Here is a 27,506-nt window from a genome sequence, read left to right as displayed (position 1 = left end):
TTTTCTCTGATAAACCTCTTCTTGATAAGGCAGGGAGTATAAAGGTACCTTCACACTGAACAATTTAACAACGATATCGCTAGCGATCCGTGACGTTGCAGCGTCCTGGATAGCGATATCGTTGTGTTTGACACGCAGCAGCGATCTGGATCCTGCTGTGACATCGTTGGTCGGAGCAGAAAGGCCAGAACTTTATTTCGTCGCTGGATCTCCCGCAGACATCGCTGAATCGGCGTGTGTGACGCCGATTCAGCAATGTCTTCACTGGTCACCAGGGTAAACATCAGGTTACTAAGCGCAGGGCCACGCTTAGTAACCCGATGTTTACCCTGGTTATCAGTGTAAATGTAAAAAAAAAAAACGCTACATACTTACATTCCGGTGTCTGTCGTGTCCCTCGGCGTTCTGCTTCCCTGCTACCTCATGCAGTGACACGGTTAGTGTCTGCCTTTCCCACTTGCCCAACGCTGGTCCTGGCCACCTGTCTCCACGGACTCCTGAGGACGGATTGACATTGGTTCCCCTATTACGGTGGCTTAGCTCATTAGACATTGACCTTGACTGGCTCCACAACCTAGCAGCTACACAAATATTCCCACAGTACTGGTTGTACTCCTCAAAGGTATTCAAGCGTTGCTCTGGCTGGTCTTCTATAGCGCACAGGTTGTTTACCTTTTTTCCTTTTGGCTGACACCTCAGCAGCAACATTCACGCATGCAAGGGAAGAATATACTACCTTAGGCGATTTAGTGATCAAGGCCACGGGCTGGCCGAAACGTTTTTGTACTTATCGCTTCACCTGAACATTTATCTAATAAAAGCATCCACATGAATTGAATCTCTTCATCGTACGAGTGCAGTGATTTTAAGCTACATACCTGCTTTCCAGCTAGCTCACCTTGAGAAAGACACCTTTGTGTGTCGGAATGCGTGGGCTTCCACACTCCATCATACACTGGCTGCACCGCTGCTTTAAGGGACCAGGGGGCGACCGCAGAGTGACTGTAGAGGACTGGTTGGGGATAAGTATACAGCTCTCTCCTACAATGTTCTTTGGGCTGACTAACCTTGCCTTCATATGGGTATGATTGACTCATAATGTTGCCAGTGTTAATATGAACATCTTTGGAGACCTTACTCCAGATATAGCCACATCACTGCATGTATGGACACCAGTAACTAGGTACCTGTGGATAGAAGTATTACCATCTGTGTATCTGTCTTATTAAAGTCTGTTTGCCTATTTGAACACCCACTACAGTATATCTGATATAACCCTTTCTATATACTGAAGGTCACCAACCTAGAGGTCCCACTATATGGGAAGTATTGACACATGATAATTATGTGCAGCATTATTAGAAGTTACAAATTGGTGCTAATTTATCTTATGCCAGAAAATATGTTTGTATAAATCAGATGTATTTTACATGTAATAATTGACTTTGTATCAATGGAGCTATTTACTCATTGGAGTAATTTTAATTGTTTTTAACTGTGTGGAGTATTACTTTGTGGAAATAAACTTTGATATATTTTTTTTTTTGCAACAATTTCTATTTGTGGAGTTCCAACCTTTTGTGGGCATGTGCTTTTTTCTTGAAATTTTGCTTTACAGCTACCCGGCGCTCACAGTGCAGGGAAGCAGAACGCCGGGGGACAGACACCGGAATGTAAGTATGTAGTGGTTTTTTTTTTTACATTTACACTGGTAACCAGGGTAAACATCGGGTTACTAAGCGCGGCCCTGCAGCGATCGGCATCGTTGTCTAGATCGCTGCAGCGTCGCTAAATGTGACGGTACCTTTAGTCTAAAAAGCCCTAGCGACCAGTATGAAAATTGCAAGATTACTAATTATATTTTTTAATGCAGACTGTGATATGAAAAAAACAAAACATTGCCCTTTTTTTTAAATATAAGTAACAAAAAGTTGATTTAAACTTTCTGATGATACACTCCCTTTAAGGCCTCCTTAGATAGCTGTCAGCTAAGTTATTGTTCAGCTGACAAATATTTCTTCAGATTCAGAAAAAAATAGAAACCCTCTGCTCAAGCTGAGCATTTCTGTGTTCTCTGAGCGCGCTGGGGATAAATTCCCCTGGCAGTGACTTATCTTTTGGAAGTACTAAAGGATTGGCCATTGAAATTCAACAGGTCCGAACTTTTTTACCCCTACATCATCTGTCATGGAAGGGTTGGGAGGCCCCATACACATAAAATTCTTGGCCAATCTTACCGATATCGGAGGGTTTGGCAGATTCTAGTCTAATGTCTATGAGGGGCCTTTATTTTTTGTCTGGTAAGCCGAATTCCCAATTATTGTAGGTCCAATTGGCTACTAGTGACCCATTCTGGAGAGTCCCATGGTGGATTTGAAATGAAAAAGCTGTATGCGATGTAATGGGTAGGCATCTTCTTACTGAGCCTTTTTATATTCAGTTGATATGTGACTGTTATTGCTGCGATGCATGTGTAATTATATGGATTTGTATGCATGTGCGCTTCACGATAACTAAGAGTAAAGGCAAATTGCCTGTATATTTCTATTGATTGCACATACAATCAGAAATCGGCGCGAGTGACATAAAAATGAATAAAAATTAGCACACGTCTACTGTAAGTCGCAAAGCGTTTCCCTCTTAGTGTATAAAGGAGATGAGGTTGCCTTTTTTTTCTAGAGCTTATGTTTTTCACTACCTAAAGCCGATTATTCTTGTGGATAAACAAAAAGGGACTGACGACAGGTAGTCATTTCATGGAAATCTGCACACATCACTCAACAGATTTCAAATGAGAGCTGTGAGAAGAAGAACGTAGTCAGACCGTAGCTGGCTTTCTCTAGGGTTTGAAGAAATTGCAAATTTCAAAAAGAAAGCACTCTGACCGTAAAAAGAGATTATTTTACATGCCCTGAGCCCTGCCGGCCTTGTAAAATATCTCCTTTTCTCATAAGTATGCCTGTTACTGTATTCACTTGCTGCTGCCTTTAGTCACATTCAAGATGTATGTGGATCCTGCTGTTGTCTCTCATCAGCAATGCAGACACCATTTGGCTCTGGCTGGTTAACCCCAAATGCAGCAAACTGTGAAAAAGAGAATCATTTCTATATGAGATGATTGCCGTAACAAAAGCAACCTTAGCGTTTAGATAGGGGAGATGTCTCCTCCACATATAGTGCTCGCTCAGTGTAAATATTCCATATCAGCACTGCGGATTAACATGTCCTGCTGAGAGGATAGAATATGTTAACACTGCGGATTGACCACATTCCCTTCTAGGATGAATTATTACTGACCTCCAGTTCCTATCTTTTGATTTTATGCTTTTTTTTTATAGAATTGGATTTTATTACACTTTGCCTACATCAGGCTGCTCTCAAGTGAGGTAGCAAAAACAGCTTACTGATTTCCTTTAATTTGATTTGCGGGACTTAAATGGATTTCCCCACAATTAAATATTGCATTATTCTGTTAGATCATAGCAAAAAGAACAATTACTGTATTTAAAAGTTAATATTTATATGTCTAGTTGCAGTGGTTACATACAGCTCTGGCAAAAATTAAGAGACCACTGCAAAATGCTCAGTTTGTCTAATTTTTCTCTTTGTAGGTGTATTTTTGAGTAAAATGTACATTTTTCATTTATTCTATAAACTTTTGACAACATGTCTCCAAATGTCCAAGCAATATACCGTATATACTCGAGTATAAGCTGAGATTTTCAGCCCATTTTTTTGGGCTGAAAGTCCACCTCTCGGCTTATACTCGAGTCATACCCGGGGGTCGGCAGGTGAGGGGGAGTGGGGGCTATCTAGTTATACTTACCTGCTCCGGCGCGGTCCCTGCAGTCCCTGCTTCTTCCGGCGCTGCAGATTCTTCCTGTACTGAGTGGTCACATGGTACCGCTCATTACAGTAATGAATATGCGGCTCCACCTCCCATGGGGGTGGAACCGCATATTCATGACTGAAAATGAGTGGTAACTGTGACGGCTCAATACAGGAAGAAGATGCAGCGCTGGGAGAAGCAGGGACTGCATGGACTGCGCCAGGAGCAGGTAAATATACGAGGAGGGGAGCGCTGCGCGATATTTACCTGCTCCTCGCTCCGGTGCAGCTCCGTCTCTAGTGTCCTCTGGCAGTGACGCTCAGGTTAGAGGGCGCGGTGACGTAGTCAGTGCGTGCCCTCTGCTGAGCATCAGTGAGGGAGACGGAGCCGCATGAGGAGCAGGTAAATATTGAAAGCGCTGGGGTTCCTGAGCGAAGAGAGGTGAGTATGTGATTTTTTTTTATTGCAGCAGCAGCAGCATTCTATATGGCACAGCTTTCTATGGAGCATCTATGGGGCAATAATCAATGGTGCAGAGCATTCTATATGGCACAGCTTTCTATGGAGCATCTATGGGGCAATAATCAATGGTGCAGAGCATTATATATGGCACAGCTTTCTACGGAGCATCTATGGGGCCATAATGAACGGTGCAGAGCATTATATGTGGCACAGCTTGATAAGGAGCATCTATGGGGCCATAATGAACGGTGCAGAGCATTCTATATGGCACAGCTTTATATGGAGCATCTACTATGGGCCATAATAAACGGTGCAGAGCAATATATATGGGTCACAGCTTGATAAGGAGCATCTATGGGGCCATAATGAACGGCGCAGAGCATTCTATATGAGGCATAGCTTTATGAGGAGCATCTGTGGGGCCATAATCAATGGTGCAGAGCATTCTATATGGCACAGCTTTATAAGGAGCATCTATGGGGCCATAATCAACGGTGCAGAGCATTCTATATGGGGCACAGCTTTATAAGGAGCATCTATGGGGCCATAATCAATGGTGCAGAGCATTCTATATGGGGCACAGCTTTATAAGGAGCATCTATGGGGCAATAATCAACGGTGCAGAGCATTCTATATGGGGCATAGCTTTATAAGGAGCATCTATGGGGCAATAATCAACGGTGCAGAGCATTTCATATGGCACAGCTTTATATGGAGCATCTATGGGGCCATAATGAACGGTGCAGAGCATTCTATATGGCACAGCTTTATATGGAGCATCTATGGGGCCATGAATGGTGCAGAGCATTGTATATGGGGCACAGCTTTATATGGAGCATCTATGGGGCCATAATGAACGGTGCAGAGCTTTCTATATGGCACAGCTTTATAAGGAGCATCTATGGGGCCATAATGAACCGTGCAGAGCATTCTATATGGTACAGCTTTATATGGAGCATCTATGGGGCCATGAACGGTGCAGAGCATTATATATGGGGCACAGCTTTATATGGAGCATCTATGGGGCCATAATGAACGGTGCAGAGCTTTCTATATGGCACAGCTTTATAAGGAGCATCTATGGGGCCATAATGAACCGTGCAGAGCATTCTATATGGTACAGCTTTATATGGAGCATCTATGGGGCCATGAACGGTGCAGAGCGTTATATGTGGGGCTCAGCTTTATACGGAGCATCTATTGGGCCATAATGAACGGTGCAGAGCATTCTATATGGCACAGCTTTATATGGAGCATCTACTATGGGGCCATAATAAACGGTGCAGAGCAATATATATGGGTCACAGCTTGATAAGGAGCATCTATGGGGCCATAATGAACGGCGCAGAGCATTCTATATGAGGCATAGCTTTATGAGGAGCATCTGTGGGGCCATAATCAATGGTGCAGAGCATTCTATATGGCACAGCTTTATAAGGAGCATCTATGGGGCCATAATCAACGGTGCAGAGCATTCTATATGGGGCACAGCTTTATAAGGAGCATCTATGGGGCCATAATCAATGGTGCAGAGCATTCTATATGGGGCACAGCTTTATAAGGAGCATCTATGGGGCAATAATCAACGGTGCAGAGCATTCTATATGGGGCATAGCTTTATAAGGAGCATCTATGGGGCAATAATCAACGGTGCAGAGCATTTCATATGGCACAGCTTTATGTGGAGCATCTATGGGGCCATAATGAACGGTGCAGAGCATTCTATATGGCACAGCTTTATATGGAGCATCTATGGGGCCATGAATGGTGCAGAGCATTGTATATGGGGCACAGCTTTATATGGAGCATCTATGGGGCCATAATGAACGGTGCAGAGCTTTCTATATGGCACAGCTTTATAAGGAGCATCTATGGGGCCATAATGAACCGTGCAGAGCATTCTATATGGTACAGCTTTATATGGAGCATCTATGGGGCCATGAACGGTGCAGAGCATTATATATGGGGCACAGCTTTATATGGAGCATCTATGGGGCCATGAACGGTGCAGAGCATTATATATGGGGCACAGCTTTATATGGAGCATCTATGGGGCCATAATGAACGGTGCAGAGCATTCTATATGGTACAGCTTTATATGGAGCATCTATGGGGCCATGAACGGTGCAGAGCGTTATATGTGGGGCTCAGCTTTATACGGAGCATCTATTGGGCCATAATGAACGGTGCAGAGCATTATTTGTGGCACAGGTTTATATGGAGCATCTATGGGGCAATAATGAACGGTATGGAGCATCTATTTTTATTTTTGAAATTCACGGGTAGCGGCTGCATTTCCTACCCTAGGCTTATACTCGAGTCAATAAGTTTTCCCAGTTTTTTGTGGCAAAATTAGGGGGGTCGGCTTATACTAGGGTCGGCTTATACTCGAGTATATACGGTATTTTATATTTTTTTCTGAAAAGATGAAATGGTAAAAAAAAAAAACTGCTTTCAGACCTCAAATAATGCAAAGAAAACAAGTTCCTAATCATTTAGAAACAACAATACTAATGTTATAACTCAGGAAGAGTTCAGAAATCAATATTTTATGGAATAACCTTGATTTTTAATCACAGCTTTCATGCGTCTTGGCATGCTTTCCACCAGTCTTTCACACTGCTTCTGGCACAAACATTTATGCAGATATTCTTTGTTTGATGGCTTGTGACTATCCATCATCCTCTTGATTACATTCCAGAGGTTTTCAGTGGGGTTCAGGTCTGGAGATTGGGCTGCCCATGACAGGGTTTTGATGTGGTGGTCTCTTAATTTTTGCCAGAGCTGTATTTATTATAGCGCCATCTGGTGTTACTTTGCTTTCAGAACTTCTACTTAAGTGTTGAATGCTGGTGAGAAGTAGTCTCTTCTAATAAACTAATTCTTGTTGGTGGCCTACACTATAGCAAGAATCACCCAGCCACAAGTGAACAAGAGGGTGCAGGCGCTTGTGACTGAGGTACTGATCATGTGTGACCTTCGGTACTAAATACATTATGTTTAGGTACTGAGGTGTATCAAAAGAAAGCATAGGCACTATAACAAGTATGTAACATTGATATCTATGCATAGGAATTCTCACTAGTTTTGATTAATCCCCAATCCACAGTTTTAAGCGTGCCCTAAAAACCAGAGGCGTAGCTAGAGCTTTTGCCGCCCGGGGCTGTTTCCGAGTTTGGCGCCCCCCCCCCCCCCCCCCGGCTCAATACACACAAAGGTTACCAAAAACGGTTTTCCTGTTTTGTAGAACTTAAACTGGGCCTAATGGTGTCACCCCCACATGCCACACCTGTGACTTAATACCACCACACCATGACCAGGCCACATAGTGACCGAATAATACTACATACAAGGGACAAATACCACAACACCATTTCCAGACCACATATTACCACCACATAGTGACTGAATACTACAATACTGATCAGTAATAAAAAAAAAACCACAATACTATCACCATAAGTGCCAGTATTCACAGGAGATCTGTACTTAGTATGCAGTGTCTGTGTAGAGGTAATACAGAGATCACTGGTGACATTATACACAGGACCTCTATATAGTATACAGTGTATAGTGTCAGTGTATAGGTAACACTGACTCACCAGTGACGTCTCTAGGTGAAGTCCTTCATCTTTCATCCAGCACAGACCGCCATCATTCCTTCCAGCCAGGACTCGTTTCTGCAGGAAATAACACAGTTATCTCGAGCTCCGCTTGCAGAACACATTACTTAATTTTTCACAACTTCTACATTACATCACATGAAGAAAAAAAGGTGATATAGTGTCACTCTGCACAGTAACAGGACCGCCCCCCCATTTAAAACAGTACACTCAAAAAATAAAATAAATACATCACTGCAGTAATAATATCCCTTAATTAGCCCCTATGGTAATAATATTCCCCACCCTGGCCCCGTTTCTCATTCCTGGCTCCAGCCATATGTTCTCGCATCCTGCCCTCATGAGTATCCATTCTACCCCATATGATCTCCACATCCTGCCCCACCAGCCTCCATCGTATCCGTCCTGCCCCATGATCCAATCCTGCCCCGTGTCTCCAATCATGCCCCGTATCTACATTCTGCCCATGCCTCAAGTCCTGCCCCCAGTGTGTCCAGCATATTACCCCCATGTTGTCCAGCAATCTGCCCCAGTGTGTCCAGCATATTACCCCCATGTTGTCCAGCAATCTGCCCCAGTGTGTCCAGCATATTACCCCCAGTGTGTCCAGCACTGCCCCCAGTGTGTCAAGCAATCTGCCCCAGTGTCCAGCCTTTCCCCAGTGTGTCCAGCATATTACCCCCAGTGTCCAGCATTGCCCCAGTGTGTCCAGCATATTACCCCCAGTGTGCCCAGCAATCTGCCCCAGTGTCCAGCATTGCCCCAGTGTATCCAGAAGTCTGCCCCAGGGTCTCCAGCATTGCCTCAATGTGTCCAGAAATCTGCCCCAGGGTCTCCAGTATTGCCCCAGTGTGTCCAGCAATCTGCCCCATGGTCTCCTGTATTGCCCCAGTGTGTCCAGCATTCTGCCCCATGGTCTCCAGTATTGCCCCGGTGTATCCAGCAATCTGCCCCATGGTCTCCTGTATTGCCCCAGTGTGTCCAGCATTCTGCCACATGGTCTCCTGTATTGCCCCGGTGTGTCCAGCAATCTGCCCCATGGTCTCATGTATTGCCCCAGTATGTCCAGCAATCTGCCCCATGGTCTCATGTATTGCCCCAGTGTGTCCAGCAATCTGCCCCATGGTCTCCAGTATTGCCCCAGTGTGTCCAGCAATCTGCCCCATGGTCTCATGTATTGCCCCAGTGTGTCCAGCAATCTGCCCCATGGTCTCATGTATTGCCCCAGTGTGTCCAGCAATCTGCCCCATGGTCTCCAGTATTGCCCCAGTGTGTCCAGCATTGCCCCAGCCCCAGTCAGACATAAAGAAAAAAAAAAAAAGTAAAATCCTCACCTCTCCCGTTCCTAGCGCAGGTCCGGTGCAGCCAGTCAGCGTCTCTCCGGCTCTGCGACGCTCAGGACAGAGAGGCAGAGCGGCGCGCACAGTAGTGACGTCATCGCGCCCTCTGCTCTGAGACGTCGCAGAGTCAGAGGACGCTGTAGCTGCCGGCGCCGCAGGAACCAGGAGAGGTGAGTATAGAGCGGGGGGCGGGGTCCGGTGGTGGGGGGAGCTGGCCCTGGTCGTGGCGGCGGACGGCGCCGCCCGAAGATTTAAAGGGGCGTCTTTTTTTTTTTTTCTTCTCCTGCAGCGCCGGCCGCCCCCCGCATTGTGCCGCCCGGGGCGGACCGCCCCCCCCGCACCCCCCTTCCTACGCCACTGCTAAAAACTAATTTGTTCAGATTGGCCTAACACATCAACGCATTAACCTAACTATACCTGTGTGGCCCATTCAAAAAAAAAAAAACATATTCAGGTTCCTCGCAACATCTTCTCATACACTTTATACAGTTATTAGCCCTCTGTGTCTGTACTGCTACATACTTAGGCAGTTAACTGGTTCATGCAGCTTTACACGAACACCTGAGCCTTACACTATGGCCGGTCCGAATAACTAAATCAATTGTTACCATCCACCTCTCCTGTCTCCCCTTTTCTTCATAGTTTGTAAGCTTCCGAGCAGGGCCCTCATTCCTCCTGGTATCTATTTTGAACTGTGATTTCTGTTATGCTGTAATGTCTATTGTCTGCATAACAGTTGGCGCTATATAAATAAAATTATTATTATTATTTAAATATATATTTGTTTGCTCTCTCTAGTCTTTAACATCCAAGCTGGCATAGATCAGAAAATACGGTACATTGAAATTTAGAAAGAATGTCAAGTGTGGCCTACACACATATTGTGCATACGTAATACTCACATATTACACACATTACATATACATACATACACAATACCAATATACACTGCTCAAAAAAATAAAGGGAACACTTAAACAACAGAATATAACTCCAAGTAAATCAAACTTCTGTGAAATCAAATTCCACTTAGGAAGCAACTCTGTTTGCCAATCAATTTCACATGCTGTTGTACAAATGGAATAGACAATAGTTGGAAATTATTGGCAATTATCAAGACACACTCAAAAAAAAAGTGGTTCTGCAAGTGGGGACCACAGACCACATCTCAGTACCAATGCTTTCTGGCTGATGTTTTGGTCACTTTTGAATGTTGGTTGTGCTTTCACACTCGTGGTAGCATGAGACGGACTCTACAACCCACACAAGTGGCTCAGGTAGTGCAGTTCATTCAGGATGGCACATCAATGCGAGCTGTAGCAAGAAGGTTTGCTGTGTCTGTCAGCATAGTGTCCAGAGGCTGGAGGCGCTACAAGGAGACAGGCCAGTACACCAGGAGATGTGGATCGGGCCGTAGGAGGGTAACAACCCAGGAGCAGGTCCGCTACCTCTGCCTTTGTGCAAGGAGGAACAGGAGGAGCACTGCCAGAGCCCTGCAAAATGACCTCCAGCAGGCCACAAATGTGCATGTGTCTACACAAACGGTTAGAAACAGACTCCGTGAGGATGGTATGAGTGCCCAACATCCACAGATGGGGGTTGTGCTCACAGCCCAACACCATGCAGGATGATTGGCATTTGGCACAGAAAACCAGGATTGGCAAATTCGTCACTGGCGCCCTGTGCTCTTCACAGATGAAAGCAGGTTCATGCTGAGCACATGTGACAGATGGTGACCAGAAAATTGCCCACAGGAAAATTGCCCACAGGAAAATTGCCCACATAGAAAATTGCGCACACGGAAAATTGCCCACACGGAAATTTGCCCACACGGAAAATTGCCTACACGGAAATTTGCCCACACGGAAAATTGCCCACATGGAAATTTGCCCACACAGAAAATTGCCCACATGGAAAATTGCCCACACGGAAAATTGCCCACACGGAAAATTGCCCAAACAGAAAATTGCCAATTGCAGCATCACAAAGTTTCAGATCCATGATATTTGAGGTGCAAAGTGAAGAATGCCCACAGAAAATTGCCCATAGGCTGAATTATAGGTTAAATGCTCTGTAGGACAGGGGGATAGTATATGCATGTATACATGAGATGCTCCGCAGGGCAGAAGAATAATAAATAATTATAGGTGAGACGCTCTGCAGGACAGAGAATAGCAAAGAGATATAGGTTAAATGCTCTGCAGGACAGGGGGATAGTATGCAGGTATACGTGAGATGCTCTGCAGGGCAGAAGAATAATACAGAATTATAGGTGAGATGCTCTGCAGGACAGAGAATAGCAAAGAGATATAGGTTAAATGCTCTGCAGGACAGGGGCATAGTATGCAGGTATTCGTGAGATGCTCTGCAGGACAGAAGAATAATAGAATTATAGGTGAGATGCTCTGTAGGACAGAAGAATAATATAGAATTATAGGTGAGATGCTTTGCAGGACAGGGAATAGCAAAGAGATATAGGTTAAATGCTCTGCAGGACAGGGGGATAGTATGCAGGTATACGTGAGATGCTCTGCAGGGCAGGAGAATAATATAGAATTATAGGTGAGATGCTTTGCAGGACAGGGAATAGCAAAGAGATATAGGTTAAATGCTCTGCAGCACAGGGGGATAGTATGCAGGTATACATGAGATGCTCTGCAGGGCAGGAGAATAATATAGAATTATAGGTGAGATGCTCTGCAGGACAGAGAATAGCAAAGAGATATAGGTTAAATGCTCTGCAAGACAGGGGGATAGTATGCAGGTATACGTGAGATGCTCTGCAGGGCAGAAGAATAATATAGAATTATAGGTGAGATGCTCTGCAGGACAGAAGAATAATATAGAATTATAGGTGAGATGCTCTGCATACCAGGGAATAGCAAAGAGATATAGGTTAAATGTTCTGCAAGACAGGGGGATAGTATGCAGGTATACGTGAGATGCTCTGCAGGGCAGGAGAATAATATAGAATTATAGGTGAGATGTTCTGCAGGACAGAAGAATAATATAGAATTATAGGTGAGATGCTCTGCATGACAGGGAATAGCAAAGAGATATAGGTTAAATGCTCTGCAGGACAGGGGGATAGTATGCAGGTATACGTGAGATGCTCTGCAGGGCAAGAGAATAATATAGAACTACAGGTGAGTTGCTCTGCAGGATAGAGAATAGCAAAGAGATATAGGTCAAATGCTCTGCAGAACAGGGGGATAGTATGCAGGTATACGTGAGATGCTCTGCAGAACAGAGAATAGTATAGAATTAAAGGTGAGAAGCTCTGCAGCACAGAAGAATGTCTGCGAAAATTGCCCACATAAAAAACTACCGACAAGTTTATTAAGAACAGTTTATTAAGAAGGTCTAATAACAACAATAGCAAGTTTATTAAACAATCATTGCACACCTGCAAATAATTAGCTGCCCGGAGATAGTCCTTGACTTCCATGGGCTCCATTGAAATACAATACAGCAGAACACAGGCAGCAAAGAAAATGCAGAATGGATTTCAACAAAGGTCTCTGGGCCCAGTTTACTTCTCCAGGTTCTACAGGTTCGGTTCACTCATCCCTAGTCCCAGAGTACGGATTCTGTTCTTGTCATTCCACTGTGCTAACAATAATTCCACTCTCATTGTGGGGTGTCTGGGCCTAGAGACCCTTAGTCAAGTCCACTCTGCATTTCCTTCCATCCTATGCCTGCCTGCACCTGCAGTATATGTGTATGATACATAACTAGGTAGGGTCTGTTCACGCTTACTCTTGGTAGTCATAAGTGGACAGGGAAGGAAGTGCAGGTCCCAGATTCATTGCCACTGAAGTCAATGGGAGAGCAGTGCTGCTATGACACTTCCGCTCCTCTGACAGATTCTGACAGAATCTCACCTTTCTGCGGTGCCTTCTGGGCTTCCAGGACCATCTATTTCAGCCAGCAGCACCCTGCTTTTGGTGGGCACCCACTGAGATGATAATGTATTAGATCTGACCTGCAGTCTCATGTAACTCCACAGATAATACAGTGATTCTTTTGTGGGTACTGATAGCAGTGATGTCTCCTCTGGATCATACTGCTGCTGTTTCTGCATGCATTGTGCTGCTGTTCTTGGCTGGTGGGAGGAGTAAGGCAGAATGAGTGAGAGATGAGAGCAGACTAGATCTATCTATTGCTGATAATGACAGACTGCTGCAAACCACAGATCTTCAGCATGTTTGCAGTTTTGCACTAGGTCAGCTGTAATTCACAAGTTGATCACACATCATGTGAACATCCTCACCTTTCACCTCAAATATTATAGACCTGAAACTTTGTGATGCTGCTATGGGCAATTTTCCGTGTGGGCAATTTTCCTGTGGGCATTTTTCCTGTGGGCTTTTTTCATGTGGGCAATTTTCCTGTGGGCAATTTTCCTATGGGCATTTTTCAGGGAACCGTGACAGACGTGACAGTCTGGAGATGGAGACGCCATGGAGAGCGATCTTCTACCTGCAACATCCTTCAGCATGACTGGTTTGGCAGTGGGTCAGTAATGGTGTGGGGTTGCATTTCTTTGGAGGGCCGCACAGCCCTCCATGTGCTTTCCAGAGGTAGCCTGACTGCAATTAAGTACCGAGATGAGATCCTCAGACCCCTTGTGAGACCATATGCTGATGCGGTTGGTCCTGGGTTCCTCCTACTGCAGGATAATGCCAGACCTTATGTGGCTGGAGTGTGACAGCAGTTCCTGCAAGAAGAAGGCATTGAAGCTATGGACTGACCCGCCCGTTCCCCAGACCTGAATCTGATTGAACACATCTGGGACATCATGTCTCGCACCATCCACCAACGTGATGTTGCACCACAGACTATCCAGGAGTTGGCGGATGCTTTAGTCCAGGTCTGGGAGGAGATCCCTCAGGAGATCATCCGCCGCCTCATCAGGAGTATGCCCAGGCACGTGAAGACCACACACACACTACTGAGCATCATTTCCTTGTCTTGAGGCATTTCCACTGAAGTTGGATCAGCCTGTAACTTCATTTTCCACTTTGAATTTGAGCATCATCCCAATTCCAGATCTCCGTGGAATATTAGTTGTGATTTACGTTGATCATTTTTAGGTTTTATTGTTTTGCTTTGATGACTGCTTTGCACAATCTTGGCATTCTCTTGATGAGGAGCATGCCCCGGAATGCCCCGGAATTATAGGGAGGACATACAGGCACATGGAGGCAACACACACACAACTGAACATCATTTTCTTATCTTGAGGCATTTCCACTGAAGTTGGATCAGCCTGTAATTTGCTTTTCCACTTTGATTTTGAGTATCATTCCAAATCGAGACCTCCATGGGATATTCATTTTGATTTACATTGACAATTTTTATGTTTCATTGTTCTCAACACATTCCACTATGTAATGCATAAAGATTTGCAACTGAAATATTTCATTCAGTGATAGCTAGGATGTGGTATTTTAGTGTTCCCTTTATTTTTTTGAGCAGTGCATTTATGCATTACTCCTATCCAAATAATTAAGTCTTCTCCTGAGTACTGTAACATGCAAGCAGTGGTGAGACCCGCACATGGTTAACTAAGGAAAGAGTCTCTCTGTGACTACCCTTTCTATCTATGCATACAGATCTTCCTAAATCACATTACAGCAGCAAGTAAGAATCTCTGGCTGTTGTCACTTTCTGCAGTACAAAAAAGAGCTTGAGGGGAAAGCCATAACTTTCAGAGACCCTCCTTCCGTTCCCTTTCAACATGTCCAATTGGCTTTGCCTAGGAAAATGGCACCAACTGCCCCACTGTTAAATAAGTCTGTACAAACTCTAATTAAAATAAAGAAAAAACATTTACAGTAATTTGAGAAAGTAGACAAAGAAAAGGAAACTTTCCATTTGCTCTCTGTAAAAAGCATAATTGTCTTCTGTTCTATCTTTTGTTATGCTGCATTTACACTGAAAGATCGTTAACCTGCGTTCCCAAGAACACTTGTTTCATAATAATCGTTCCATATAAAATGTGCTGATCATCATCTGTTGAAAGAGCAAAACACTTTTTTATCGGATGAAATGATCTTTTCTACAGCATAAAAGATCATCATTCACAGCGGTGCGTCATTCTAGTGTAAACTGGACTCACACTGCCTAGAACTATGGCAGCCTGTGAGTAATCCAATACAGCTGGCTCAGTGAGCACAGTGTACTCTGACTGTGTAAACATGCTATTAAATGACCACCAATTGGTAAAAGTTTACTGATCGGCAGTTGTTTAGTGCCGCCAGTTGGTCTGTTGCTCAGTAATTATCCATCTGCATATGTGCAGCTAAGATTTGCCTGTCATTAATTTTTTTGAGGCATATGAAGTTCTTTGTACACACAAAAAAATAGTTTTAATTTTAAACTCTGAATTTCCTTACTAGATGAGGATTGCATGCTTTCCTTTATGTTTAATCACTCCTAAGGCTCTGGTCACCAGGATTGATTGGGATCAGTAACTAAGATTAACACATGCACGACTTATAATAAGATTCATCACGTTGATTTTCCTTATTTTTGGCAGCAACAGTAATGAACCACACTGTGCTGTCCTTGTTATCACTAACTATGGAACTACAAGCTTTAGTCTTACACAAATGAAGTTTGCGTTTGTCTTCATGTTAATGAGGCCATATGCATTTAAGATTAATATTTATTTTATGCTTTGCTAATATAACGCTCGCTATCGTATTCTGCAGTACTTTACAGGCATCATCATCTCTGTTGCCATCAGGTCTCACAATCTACATTCCCTATCAGTATGTCTTTGGAGTGTGGAATGAAACATAACTACCTGGAAGACGCCCACACAAACAAAAGCATAAAAACTCCTTGCAATATTTTCCTTGGTGGGATTTGAACCCAGGACCCCAGTGCTAACCACTCAGCCTCTATACGGGCCCAGATGATCATTGATGATCTTGGTTGGTGCAGCCAACCATCTGTTCTATGTCACTCCTGATTCAGATATGTATGGCAATGTCATATACTGTAGATTGTGCATACAGTTTATTTTTACAAATTCTTGTGTCATCTATATTTTTTATATGCAAAAAAAAAAAACACAAGGAGGTTTCCCACGTCTCTTAAAGCAACCAATCATTGAAAAGCAACTAACCAAAGGTTGTCATCCATGTGCCATTCGGTGAAATAAATGATTTATTCACTTACAGTAAATGGAAAAGTTCTGCCACATAGAATAGCACGCTGTAGCAATGTGTGGGAGCTTAAAACATAACTTTTAATCAATGATCAAATAAAATCTAAAATGTCAGTACTCAAAATTAGTCCAGCCTGACCTAAAGTACAAAGAAAGTGCAATAAACACATCAAAACATGAGTGCCACGTCCCTTTCACTGACCAACCGGTAGCAAGGATTCTTCCTGGTAGTGCTAAATGGTGATGAACACACCCATATAACATGTAGGTCAATCAGTGTGATGAAGATACTCCTGTCAGAGGGTGAGGGGACACAGTTCTTCTCGACTCTATAAAGAATGAGGTCAAGGAGTCAGCCTGGTCTAGCATAGCCCTTCAGATGGTTCCATGCTTGGGGCAGCGCACCTCACACCTGATTATACCCTGGGCATGACGTGGTGACAGTGGAACAGTCTGAATGGCTATGTCAGACCCGGCTATCTGACTCCTGAGCTTCATTTTGGTGTGTTCCAATCTCTTATTTGTGTATATAGAATCGAGAAGGACTGTGTACCCTCACCCTCTGACAACTACATAAGTTATTTGGTTGTTTCTGTCACCATCTAGTACTGCCAAGAAGAATCCTTGCTACAGGTTGGTCACTGTAAGGTACAGTTAGGTCCATATATATTTGGACAGAGACAACATTTTTCTAATTTTGGTTATAGACATTACCACAATGAATTTTAAACAAAACAATTCAGATGCAGTTGAAATTCAGACTTTCAGCTTTCATTTGAGGGTATCCACATTAAAATTGGATGAAGGGTTTAGGAGTTTCAGCTCCTTAACATGTGCCACCCTGTTTTTAAAGGGACCAAAAGTAATTGGACAGATTTAATCATTTTAAATAAAATGTTCATTTTTAGTACTTGGTTGAAAACCCTTTGTTGGCAATGACTGCCTGAAGTCTTGAACTCATGGACATCACCAGACGCTGTGTTTCCTCCTTTTTGATGCTCTGCCAGGCCTTCACTGCAGTGGTTTTCAGTTGCTGTTTGGTTGTGGGCATTTCTGTCTGAAGTTTAGTTTTTAACAAGTGAAATGCATGCTCAATTGGGTTGAGATCAGGTGACAGACTTGGCCATTCAAGAATATTCCACTTCTTTGCTTTAATAAACTCCTGGGTTGCTTTAGCTTTATGTTTTGGGCCATTGTCCATCTGTAGTATGAAACGACGACCAATCAGTTTTGCTGCATTTGGCTGGATCTGAGCACACAGTATGGCTCTGAATACCTCAGAATTAATTCGGCTGCTTCTGTCCTGTGTCACATCATCAATAAACACTAGTGACCCAGTGCCACTGGCAGCCATGCATGCCCAAGCCATCACACTGCCTCCGCTGTGTTTTACAGATGATGTGGTATGCTTTGGATCCTGAGCTGTACCACGCCTTCGCCATACTTTTCTCTTTCCATCATTCTGGTAGAGGTTGATCTTGGTTTAATCTGTCCAAATAATGTTCTTCCCGAACTGTGATGGCTTTTTTAGATGTTTTTTAGCAAAGTCCAGTCTAGCCATTTTATTCTTGATGCTTATGAGTGGCTTGCACCGTGCAGTGAACCCTCTGTATTTACTTTCCTGCAGTCTTCTCTTTGTGGTAGATTTGGATATTGATACGCTGACCTCCTGGAGAGTGTTGTTCACTTGGTTGGCTGTTGTGAAGGGGTTTCTCTTCACCATGGAGATTATTCTGCGATCATCCACCATTGTTGTCTTCAGTGGGCGCCCAGGTCTTTTTGCATTTATGAGTTCACCAGTGCTTTCTTTCTCAGGATGTACCAAACTGTAGATTTTGCCACTCTTAATAATGTAGCAATTTCTCGGATGAGTTTTTTTCTGTTTTTGCAGCTTAAGGATGGCTTGTTTCACCTGCATGGAGAGCTCCTTTGACCGCATGTTTACTTCACAGCAAAAACTTCCAAATGCAAGCACCACACCTCAAATCAACTCCAGGCCTTTTATCTGCTTAATTGAGAATGACATAATGAAGGGATTGTCCACACCTATCCATAAAATAGCCTTGGAGTCAATTGTCCACTTACTTTTGGTCCCTTTAAAAACAGGATGGCGCATGCTAAGGAGCTGAAACTCCTAAACCCTTCATCCAATTTTAATGTGGATACCCTCAAATGAAAGCTGAAAGTCTGAACATCAACTGAATCTAAATTGCTTTGTTTAAAATTCATTGTGGTAATGTCTATAACCAAAATTAGAAAAATGTTGTCTCTGTCCAAATATATATGGACCTAACTGTATGTGGCACTCACGCTGTGATGTGTAGGTGATGTGTTTATTACGCTGTCTTTGCACTTGAGGTCCTACTGGGCTAATTTTAGGAATTGATGTTTTATATTTTATTTGATCATAGATTATGTTTTAAGTTATGTTTTAAGCTCCCACACATTGCTACAGTGTATTAACATTTAGTGCTTTCAATATATGACCCATTGCTAATATTAGTTCACATGGAAAAGCAGACTAGGACACGTCTCCATTTATTTTATGCAAACTGTCGGTGTCAGTGGCTATCCATGAAAATAACTGAACAGCACTCGGATGACTAGTATGGTTTTACATTTACATTGCACAAGCTGCAGTTGAAAACTTCCTCCGATCCGCTACATATTTTCTGATTGGTGCTGAAGAGGTCCTGCGTGACCTCGAAACGCGTTGACTTTTAAACCGGCTTAAATAAATATGTTAACTTAACCGATAATTTGATAACAGCAGCGCATGAGTGATACCTCCGTCTTCTCTCTGTATTTATGGTCGTCCTTTTGACCAATATCTGTGCAGCAGCTGCTACATACCGTTATGTGTTGCCATTCAGCAGCCTAGCAAGGTGAGTGTATTCTCTCCTTTCCGGACACCCCTTTGTCACCGGATAAGATCCTATTGTGTGTTTTGTTTCCCAGTTTCTTCTTCCCGTAAATGTTTTACATAAAATACATTATACATCCACAATACATTTACTACACATATCAGTACCTACAGGGTGGAGCGCGGTAATTTGCTGATTTGGGAATTAAATAAAAAAATTATGATCATTAGAAAAATTTATTTTATATTTTAATTATACTGAACAGTAATGGAATTTTTAAATTACATGGTTTTAAATAGTGTATCTGGCAAATGTCGACCTTCGCTATCCACACACTGCTGCATACGTTTTCTGAAGTTTTCATGAACTCTAACAAGCATGTCCACTGGTATTCTGCCAATTTCAGCTTCAATATTGTTCCTTAGGTCTTCCAAGGTGTTGGGACGGTTGATATACACCTTAGACTTCATGTAACCCCAAAGGAAAAAATCGCATGGGGCTAAATCTGGTGAGCGTGCTGGCCAGTTCACATCTCCCCTCAAAGAGATAAGCCGTCCAGGAAACATTTGCCTCAAACAATTCATGGTAACCCTCGCTGTGTGTGCAGTGGCACCATCCTGTTGGAACCATGTATCCTCTAGTTCCATTGCCTCAAGAGCCGGCTGAAAATAATCCTGTATCATAGACAAGTACCGTTCGGAGTTCACAGTTATGGCACGACCATTATCCTGAAAAAAGTAAGGACCAATGATGCATACTCGTGAAATGCCAAGAGCAAATGATTGCTTCCGAGCAGAGCGTTTCGGAGATTGCAGTACTGCTGCTCTAACTCTCTCGATGTTTTGTGGTGTTGTAATCCTTCTCTCAGGTCCCCTTCGTACACATGACACATTCCCTGCTGTTCTGAATGCATTCACCCAATTTACAATTGATTGCCGTCCAGGAACACGTCCGCGTGGAGGAACAGCGAATTGTAAACGAAAAGCACGCTGCACTGCAATGATCGAGTGGGCATTTGAAAAATACGCTTCAACACAAAATGACCTCTCCTCACGTGTCCACTGCATGATGGCAACTGAAAGGCAGAGGAATACAAATCTCCCATCAGCCACTGTAAGCCACACCCACTCTCCCCTCTCTTCGACCGACAGTGCCGCCACAGCATGCAGTGCAAAAAAGCAAATTACCGCGCTCCACCCTGTATAAGATTCAATGGAGTTTTACATTACTCATACAATACAATAAAACCATATTCTAACATGTGTTCCCGTATAGTTCCTGCAGACGCTGTCTTTAGGGGGAGAGGCGTATGACCAGTCCTGTCACATCCTTACAAAATTACAAACGATTACCATAATAAAAGGCTTTATCATGAAAGACTTGGGTGTTCAAGTCAGTCTACAAACAACTAGCAGAAAAGTAGATAATTATAATAGTAAATCAGTAGGCAAAGCTTTACTACTAGATGGCTGAAAACTCAGTCTGTCTTCAGTTGTGACTGTGCATCAGTAATACTTGTTAAAGGAAAGAGCTTAGGGCTTTCGATAAGCACGGAATCATTGCACTTAATGCATTTTACTCATTTGTCTAGCGTAAGTCAATAATACATTATAACAATTTCTCAATTTAATTTTTTTTTAGAAATATTATTAAAGGGAACGTGTCATGTCGAACATGCTGTCTATCTGCATATTACAGATCTGTAAGAGTTGAGCAGATTTATAATTTATTGGAAAAGATTCAGAATAACAAATAATTTGATAGAAATCCCTGCTGACTGTGATAGAAAATGTATAACTGTTTGAGAAAGGTTGAGCTTGATGGACTTGTGTCTTTTTTCACTGTATGTAACTATATAGTGTGCATGAAGAGATAGCTATCAATCACTAAGTAAGACCTCCCCCTGGACCCATACCTTTAGAGGAGCAGGGATTCATGTCAATGAATAGCAATAAAGTCATGCCAAACATAAAAATACATTTACTAAAAAAAAGGATATATCTTCTACAATTCTTCTGCTCAATAACATAATGCTGATTGACATAACAACACATACAATAATATAAGGTTCCCCTATCTTATTTCTCAGATATGCACCAAAACTTATGGCCAAAGGTTTTGAGAGTGATATTTGGTTTTCACAAAGTTTGCTGCATCTGCGCTTTTAGATCTTTTAGTCAGATGTTTCTATGGTTATTTGGTTATTGAATTACAATTATAAGGATTTCAGAAGTTTTTAAAGGGCACCTGGCACTTTGGAAAATGCTTTTTATACGCGCATATATGGGGATTTTTTTTGAAGGTACATAGCAATACAATAGTTCCTGATCACCTTACTGAAAGTAAGTCTACCAGCTAAAAATTAACTTATTTCTTCCCAGGTATCATCGGCTTTCAGTCATAGGGATGTATATGAAGTAGTCAATCACTGATCACAGCACTGCTGACTATACTGTGAGTGGCGGCTGTAAACACACCCTGACAGCTTTCTCTGCATAGATGCGCTGTAGAGTCGGCTGTCAATCAATGTGCCAGAGTGTTTTCTGCTGCCACTCACAATATCTTGAGGGGTGCTGTGATTAGTGACTGTAGCCACTTCATGTACACCCCCATGACTGAAAGCCGGCAGCTCCCAGAAGGAAATAAGTTAATTTTCTCTCGGTAGTCACACTTTCAGTTAGGCAGCTGATCAGTATTGTCACACTATTTCCCTGCAGTTTAACCCTATATCTGCAGGTAAATAGTATTTTCCAAGGAGAAAGGTCCCATTTAAAATTTTATTAACAAAGTTTATTAACATCAAGTTTATGCAAAGACTGAATATGTATAGTATTGATACTTATTATTTATGACTTCTGCAATTCTCCCTGAAAGATTGGATATCAGCTTATGGGCCAAATTTTGAGTGATAACAACTCATTCTTGTCTAACCAGTGCTTAGAGCTTATCATAATTCCTGTGTGTATGTTTTTGTCCTCCTGTTTTTTGAGTATTGACCACAGGCTCTAAATAGGATTGAGATCTGGGGAGTTTCTTGGCCATGGACCCATAATTTCAATGTTTTGTTACCCAAGCTACTTAGTCATCCCTTTTGCCTTGTGCCATGTTGCTCCATCATGCTAGAAAAAGTATTGTTCGTCATTGATCATTGGGAGAAGTTGCTCTTGAAAGAGGTTTAGATAGCCAGAAAACCAAAGAAGCAAGGATCCCTAAAATATAACTTTTATTGAATAAAGTTAAAAAATATTCCAAGATTGGAGAAAAGCAACAAATTTAATTATAAAACGTTACCATAGGGAATAGAATAAATATCAATAATGTGTCCTGCTGTGCCCTGCAGGTATACTTTATTGACCCCTGCCTGGCAGTGGAGGTTGGCACCCTAAGTTTCAGTGGTAGGTGCCCCACTCTGCGGCAGCTCGCCCTGCTGTCCCTATGAATCCCTATGATTATTGAGATTGTGTCCCAATACACCCATTGCCCATGTGAAAAAAACACAAAATAACGTGAAGCAAAAAAATAGAAACAATGAAAAAACATAAATAATAAGCAGAGGAAACTTTTTTCCTTAGTGTGGAGGCTATAATAACCAATTTCCTCCAAAGTGGGAAATAAATATCCCTCTTGTAGCGCAATATCTATATAAAATGTGGGCAAATAGAATGCAAAAAATTATATACTTGTCTCATTTGCTCTAATACATTAATAGAGGAAGGCAGAGCTCCGCAATCTGTCTTTTTTCACCATATGTTACCCATACATGGGCAATGAAAAACGTATTACATATAGCCAACAGTTACAATGACATCTGCTTATATAAGATCTAATGCAGCTAATCTGTAGTGCATAACGGTGAAAGTGGAGACTGCCATCCACATTGAGCCACCGGTCAGACTCCTCATAAATGTGATGAAAAGAGATCTCATCGTCCTAATACATAATAGTACCAAGAACCAACAGCTCATAAGTCATATACTACTCATAATAGGGCTAAGACATGGTCACAATGCATATAGTAGATGCTAGCAGTGTTGATTAATTTGTGCCTCATATAATGCAATAACCATATACTCATCTGAATATAGGCGGAGGTCACTATCCCACTGAGTCACCAGTCAGACTACATGAAAGAACAACAATGCCCAATTTTGTTGCTTGTCTCCAATCTTGGAATATTTTTAAACTTTATTCATTAAAAGTTATATTCTAGGGATCCTTGCTTCTTTGGTTTTCTGGTGATATAGGATCTCGATAGATTTGTTTTGGTTTAGATACAATTCTTTATTCATGGTGGTATTCTTAAACAAAATTGTGAGTGAGCACACTCCATTCGATGAAAAGCAGCTCCTACTCATGAATGGTCTCAGGATGCATTGCTGTTGGTATGACACAGGACTCGTAGTAATGTTCTCCTTTTCTTCTCTGGATATCTACAACAGTCTGAAGGTGGCTTCATTAGAGAAAATAACATTGCACCAGTCTTCTGCAGTTCTATCCCTGTACATCCTGCAAAGTGTGTACATACTCTTAATGATTAAATTGACCCAAAAAAATAATATGAACTTTTTTTTACTTGCAATCTTCACAGTATTCCTGTAACATAGTAACATAGTTATTAAGGTTGAAGGAAGACTTTCAGTCCATCTAGTTCAACCCATAGCCTAACCTAACATGCCCTAACGTGTTGTCATTTGTTTTATTCCTGTCATTTTAGCCCCAGTGTTCAACTTGCAAAACCGCTTCTAATACCAACCCCACCAAAAGAAGAAAAGAAGCATCAATCAATTTCTAGGAAAAGCAGACGGTCTGTGGTAAATCATTTCAGGTCCGGAACTCCCAGCGATAGTGGCTCCCTGGCAAACACTGATGGCCCAGATCAAGGTACAGTACACTTATCCATATCTCTTACATATTTCTTAAAATGAAAGCCTGACATCCCATTGTTTGCTATTCACAGACTCAATACACTTGTTCTATTCAGTCATAAAGGTGACACTGTCGGCTCCATTTTCTCATTTCTAGGTTCGAGTTATTGTCTAGTTTGACAATCATTTTCATTTCCCTCAATCTTGGGGACTTCCAAGTTATGCATTTTCAATTGTCCCTCTGGCCACAATGTCTTAGCATAAAATGACTCTTGGTTGTGAAAGTTTCTTGAGTCCGTGCTGGCACAGTGAGGTGGTCCTCACATAACTAAAAATAAATCTCCTTTTCCTTTCAGTTTGTCAGAATTTGATCTTGTGAAGGGATATTACTAGGAATGGTAAATAGGGTGTTGATCCTTATTGATTAAAGGGAATCTGTCAGCAGGGTTTTGCTACCTCATCTAAGAGCAGCATAATGTAGGAAAATTGTCCCTGCGGAGGTATCGCTTAGATTACTGGGTGCAGCTGTTCTGACACAGTCAGAGCTTTTAGATTTAGAATGCAGCAGAGCTGAGAAAGCTAGCCCCGCCCACACCAGACTCTGTGTACAAAGTCCATAGACAGTGAGCTGCGGAGATGGACTATCATGCACATGGACTATCATGCACATCCTGCTGTAGCTGCTATAGTCCGGACAATGATAGTCACCAGCTGCTACAGATACAATTCTATGTAGGCAGAATGAGATAGACAGAGCTCCTCCCCATCTACATAGAACGGTATCTGTAGCAGCCGCCATCTCCCATCTCAGTAATGGGAAAGTCAGTCTTCACCGAATACAGATTTTACCTCAGACTTGTGAATTGTGATAATGACTGATCAATTTTGGCAGAGAAAGAAGCAGATTTAGCAGCCCTGTGGTGAACCATTTATGATGAGTTTTCTGCCTGTTGGTGAAATTATCATATCTGTGCCGTACATCACCTTTGTCTATATTTATTCTAGTGCCACACACCTCAGAGTCATCATGTTTAAAAAAAATAATAATGTATTTCAGTAAAAACAAAACAGCTATGCCCTCATAGGTGTCTCTATCTTTTATACGAGGCTTTGTTTTTTTTTATTTTATCAATAATATATTACGTCAAGAAATGTTCTAGGGGAAGTCATATTTTATTAAAATAACCATAAACTGTAAATAGTAGAAAAGTCATATATCAGTAGGAAATGTGCTACACTTTACAGGAATGTTCTAACGTTGCGAAGTGCATATATGGAAATATATGTTTGTTCTGAATTATTACACTTTTGTTATTTTATATCACCTCAGATGATAGATAAAGGAAGTCGTCCTATCAGTGCCTTCATCAAGGGGAAGTTCTGGATGTACAGAAGATTTCTTGCTTTGCCTGTGTGGTTTAGTAGAACCTAGTGAAAACCTGGAACCTGTGATATTCCCAAGTCAAGAGCTGTTGGTCTTAAAAAAACAAAAAACATTTGCTTAAAAAAAGTGAAACCATCTCAACACACTGTATTTTGGATTAGGCTATAAGCAAATTTGCTCTGTACTTGAGGAGTCACAGAGACCAGGGGCTTTAGCACTGTTGTGAGAGATCACTTGTATGTTTAGTTCACACAATGCATTTTTTATGCAAACGAAACGCTGCTTTTCACAGTACCAAAAATAGCTATGAGATTTCTGAAATCTCATGCACACATTTGCTTTTTTCCTGACGGAAAAGGTAAATTTCTGCTTTTTTTGAAAACTGCATCACATCAATTCTTCCAGTGTTTGCAGCGTTTTTTTTCACCTTAGAAAGCAAAAACGCTGCAAGAAATGCAAGCCTCGTTTTTTGCTGCTTTTTTGGTGACTGAAAGTAACTTTATTAAACATGTACTGAAGACAAATGACACATAATAAGCAGCCAAAACAAGCAACAAAACCTACTTTTTGTAAGCAGCTTTTTTATTGTCAAGAGAGCAGGTTTTGACCGCATAAAAATATGCAGCAGAAAAATATGCAGCAAAAAAGCAGCGTGTGAACATAGTAGAATGTAAAACCATTAAGGCTATTTCTGCAATGTGCAGTTAAACCAGTTTCTAGCTCATCTGGTGCAACTTGTGCCTAAATGACTCAAAAATATTAGGGCTTATTTATCTAGATATATACACCATAACTATACCATAATTTGCAACCCAAAACTTTCTTTTATGACTTTCATCAAGTTTATTTTGTTTCAGACTTGTAAATAAGCTTGAAATCATATTCATGGGTCGTGATCTCAAGGAATGTGGTTGCATAAAAGGGCACTGCCTGTAATTCCATACTGTGCATCAAAATTTTGGTGCAAATTTCTGACGCAAAGTAAGGCAACTAATAGGTGTTATAAACTCAGATTAAACTATTAAAATACACCATACTTATTAAACATCACTTTGATAAATCTGGAGCATTTTAATACCATCTAGTCTAAGTTTACACTGTCTAAGCATATTGATAAATCTGTCCTTTGTATTTAATGGACTAGAATCATTGCCATAGTGAATTTATTCTGAGATGCTAAAACGTGTGCTGTGGTCACCAGTAGATACGTCCTTTCAGCTGACCACTCGATGGCATACTGCAATCCGTAAAGGAGTTGTTTGCATTTAATTACCAATTTGCTGTGCCTATTAATGGCAAACATTGTAGCATGTAACCCGTTCTTGTTATGACTGTAAGGTCATTTTAAGCTATATGCATCTTTATATTATGTAGTCTGCAGTAAATTGTTTGCATTCACTGGGGCAGACTAGTGGCTTCATATAAATTCATCATATAGATTTTACAAAATGTAGTTGTTCAAACAGATAAGAATGATGCCTTAGAGAAGTTATCCCCTACTTTAACAATGGTGGCTTATCCTTAAGATAGTCTGATCGATGTGGGGTCTGACACCTGGCGCCCCCGCCGATCAGCTGTTCTTGGTGTCGGCCGAAACTGCTCAGCTTCGCAGCACCATCAACTCTGTAGTTGCCATGGGTTGCTACTGCTCACCTGCCCCTATTCAAATCAGTAGGGGGTGGATGTGCAGTACTCGGCTGCAGCCACTATTCCATCAATGGAGTTACACTGTGCAACTCCGTAACTGAGCAATTCAGGCCACTGCCGATACCAGGTGAATGTTGGGGGCACCTGGTGTCACACCCTCACTAATCAGACATTGATTTTAAGGATAGATCATCAATGTTAACGTAGTGGCAACCTCTTTAAATACTAGTAGGCCAAGTTGGATGGGTCCAACACCCTACAGGAGGAACCTCCTTTGTGAGTGTAGGCTCTGACACAATGGTGGTTCCCACA

At 42.1% G+C, this 27,506-nt stretch overlaps 1 protein-coding gene across 1 annotated transcript in view; it reads left to right on the top strand.

Moving 5' to 3' along the window:
- Positions 1–27,506, top strand: part of VWA3B (von Willebrand factor A domain containing 3B) — a 430,059-nt gene that overhangs the window by 322,499 nt on the left and 80,054 nt on the right. Inside the window, exon 27 of the mRNA XM_069757817.1 lies at positions 24,013–24,179. Coding sequence (XP_069613918.1) covers positions 24,013–24,179 — 167 coding nt within the window. The remainder of the gene's footprint in view (positions 1–24,012; positions 24,180–27,506) is intronic.

The sequence above is a fragment of the Ranitomeya imitator genome, chromosome 3, assembly GCF_032444005.1.
Source record: "Ranitomeya imitator isolate aRanImi1 chromosome 3, aRanImi1.pri, whole genome shotgun sequence".
NCBI lineage: Eukaryota > Metazoa > Chordata > Amphibia > Anura > Dendrobatidae > Ranitomeya > Ranitomeya imitator.
Note: the sequence above shows the minus strand (reverse complement) of the source record. Positions and strands in the feature narration are given on the sequence as shown.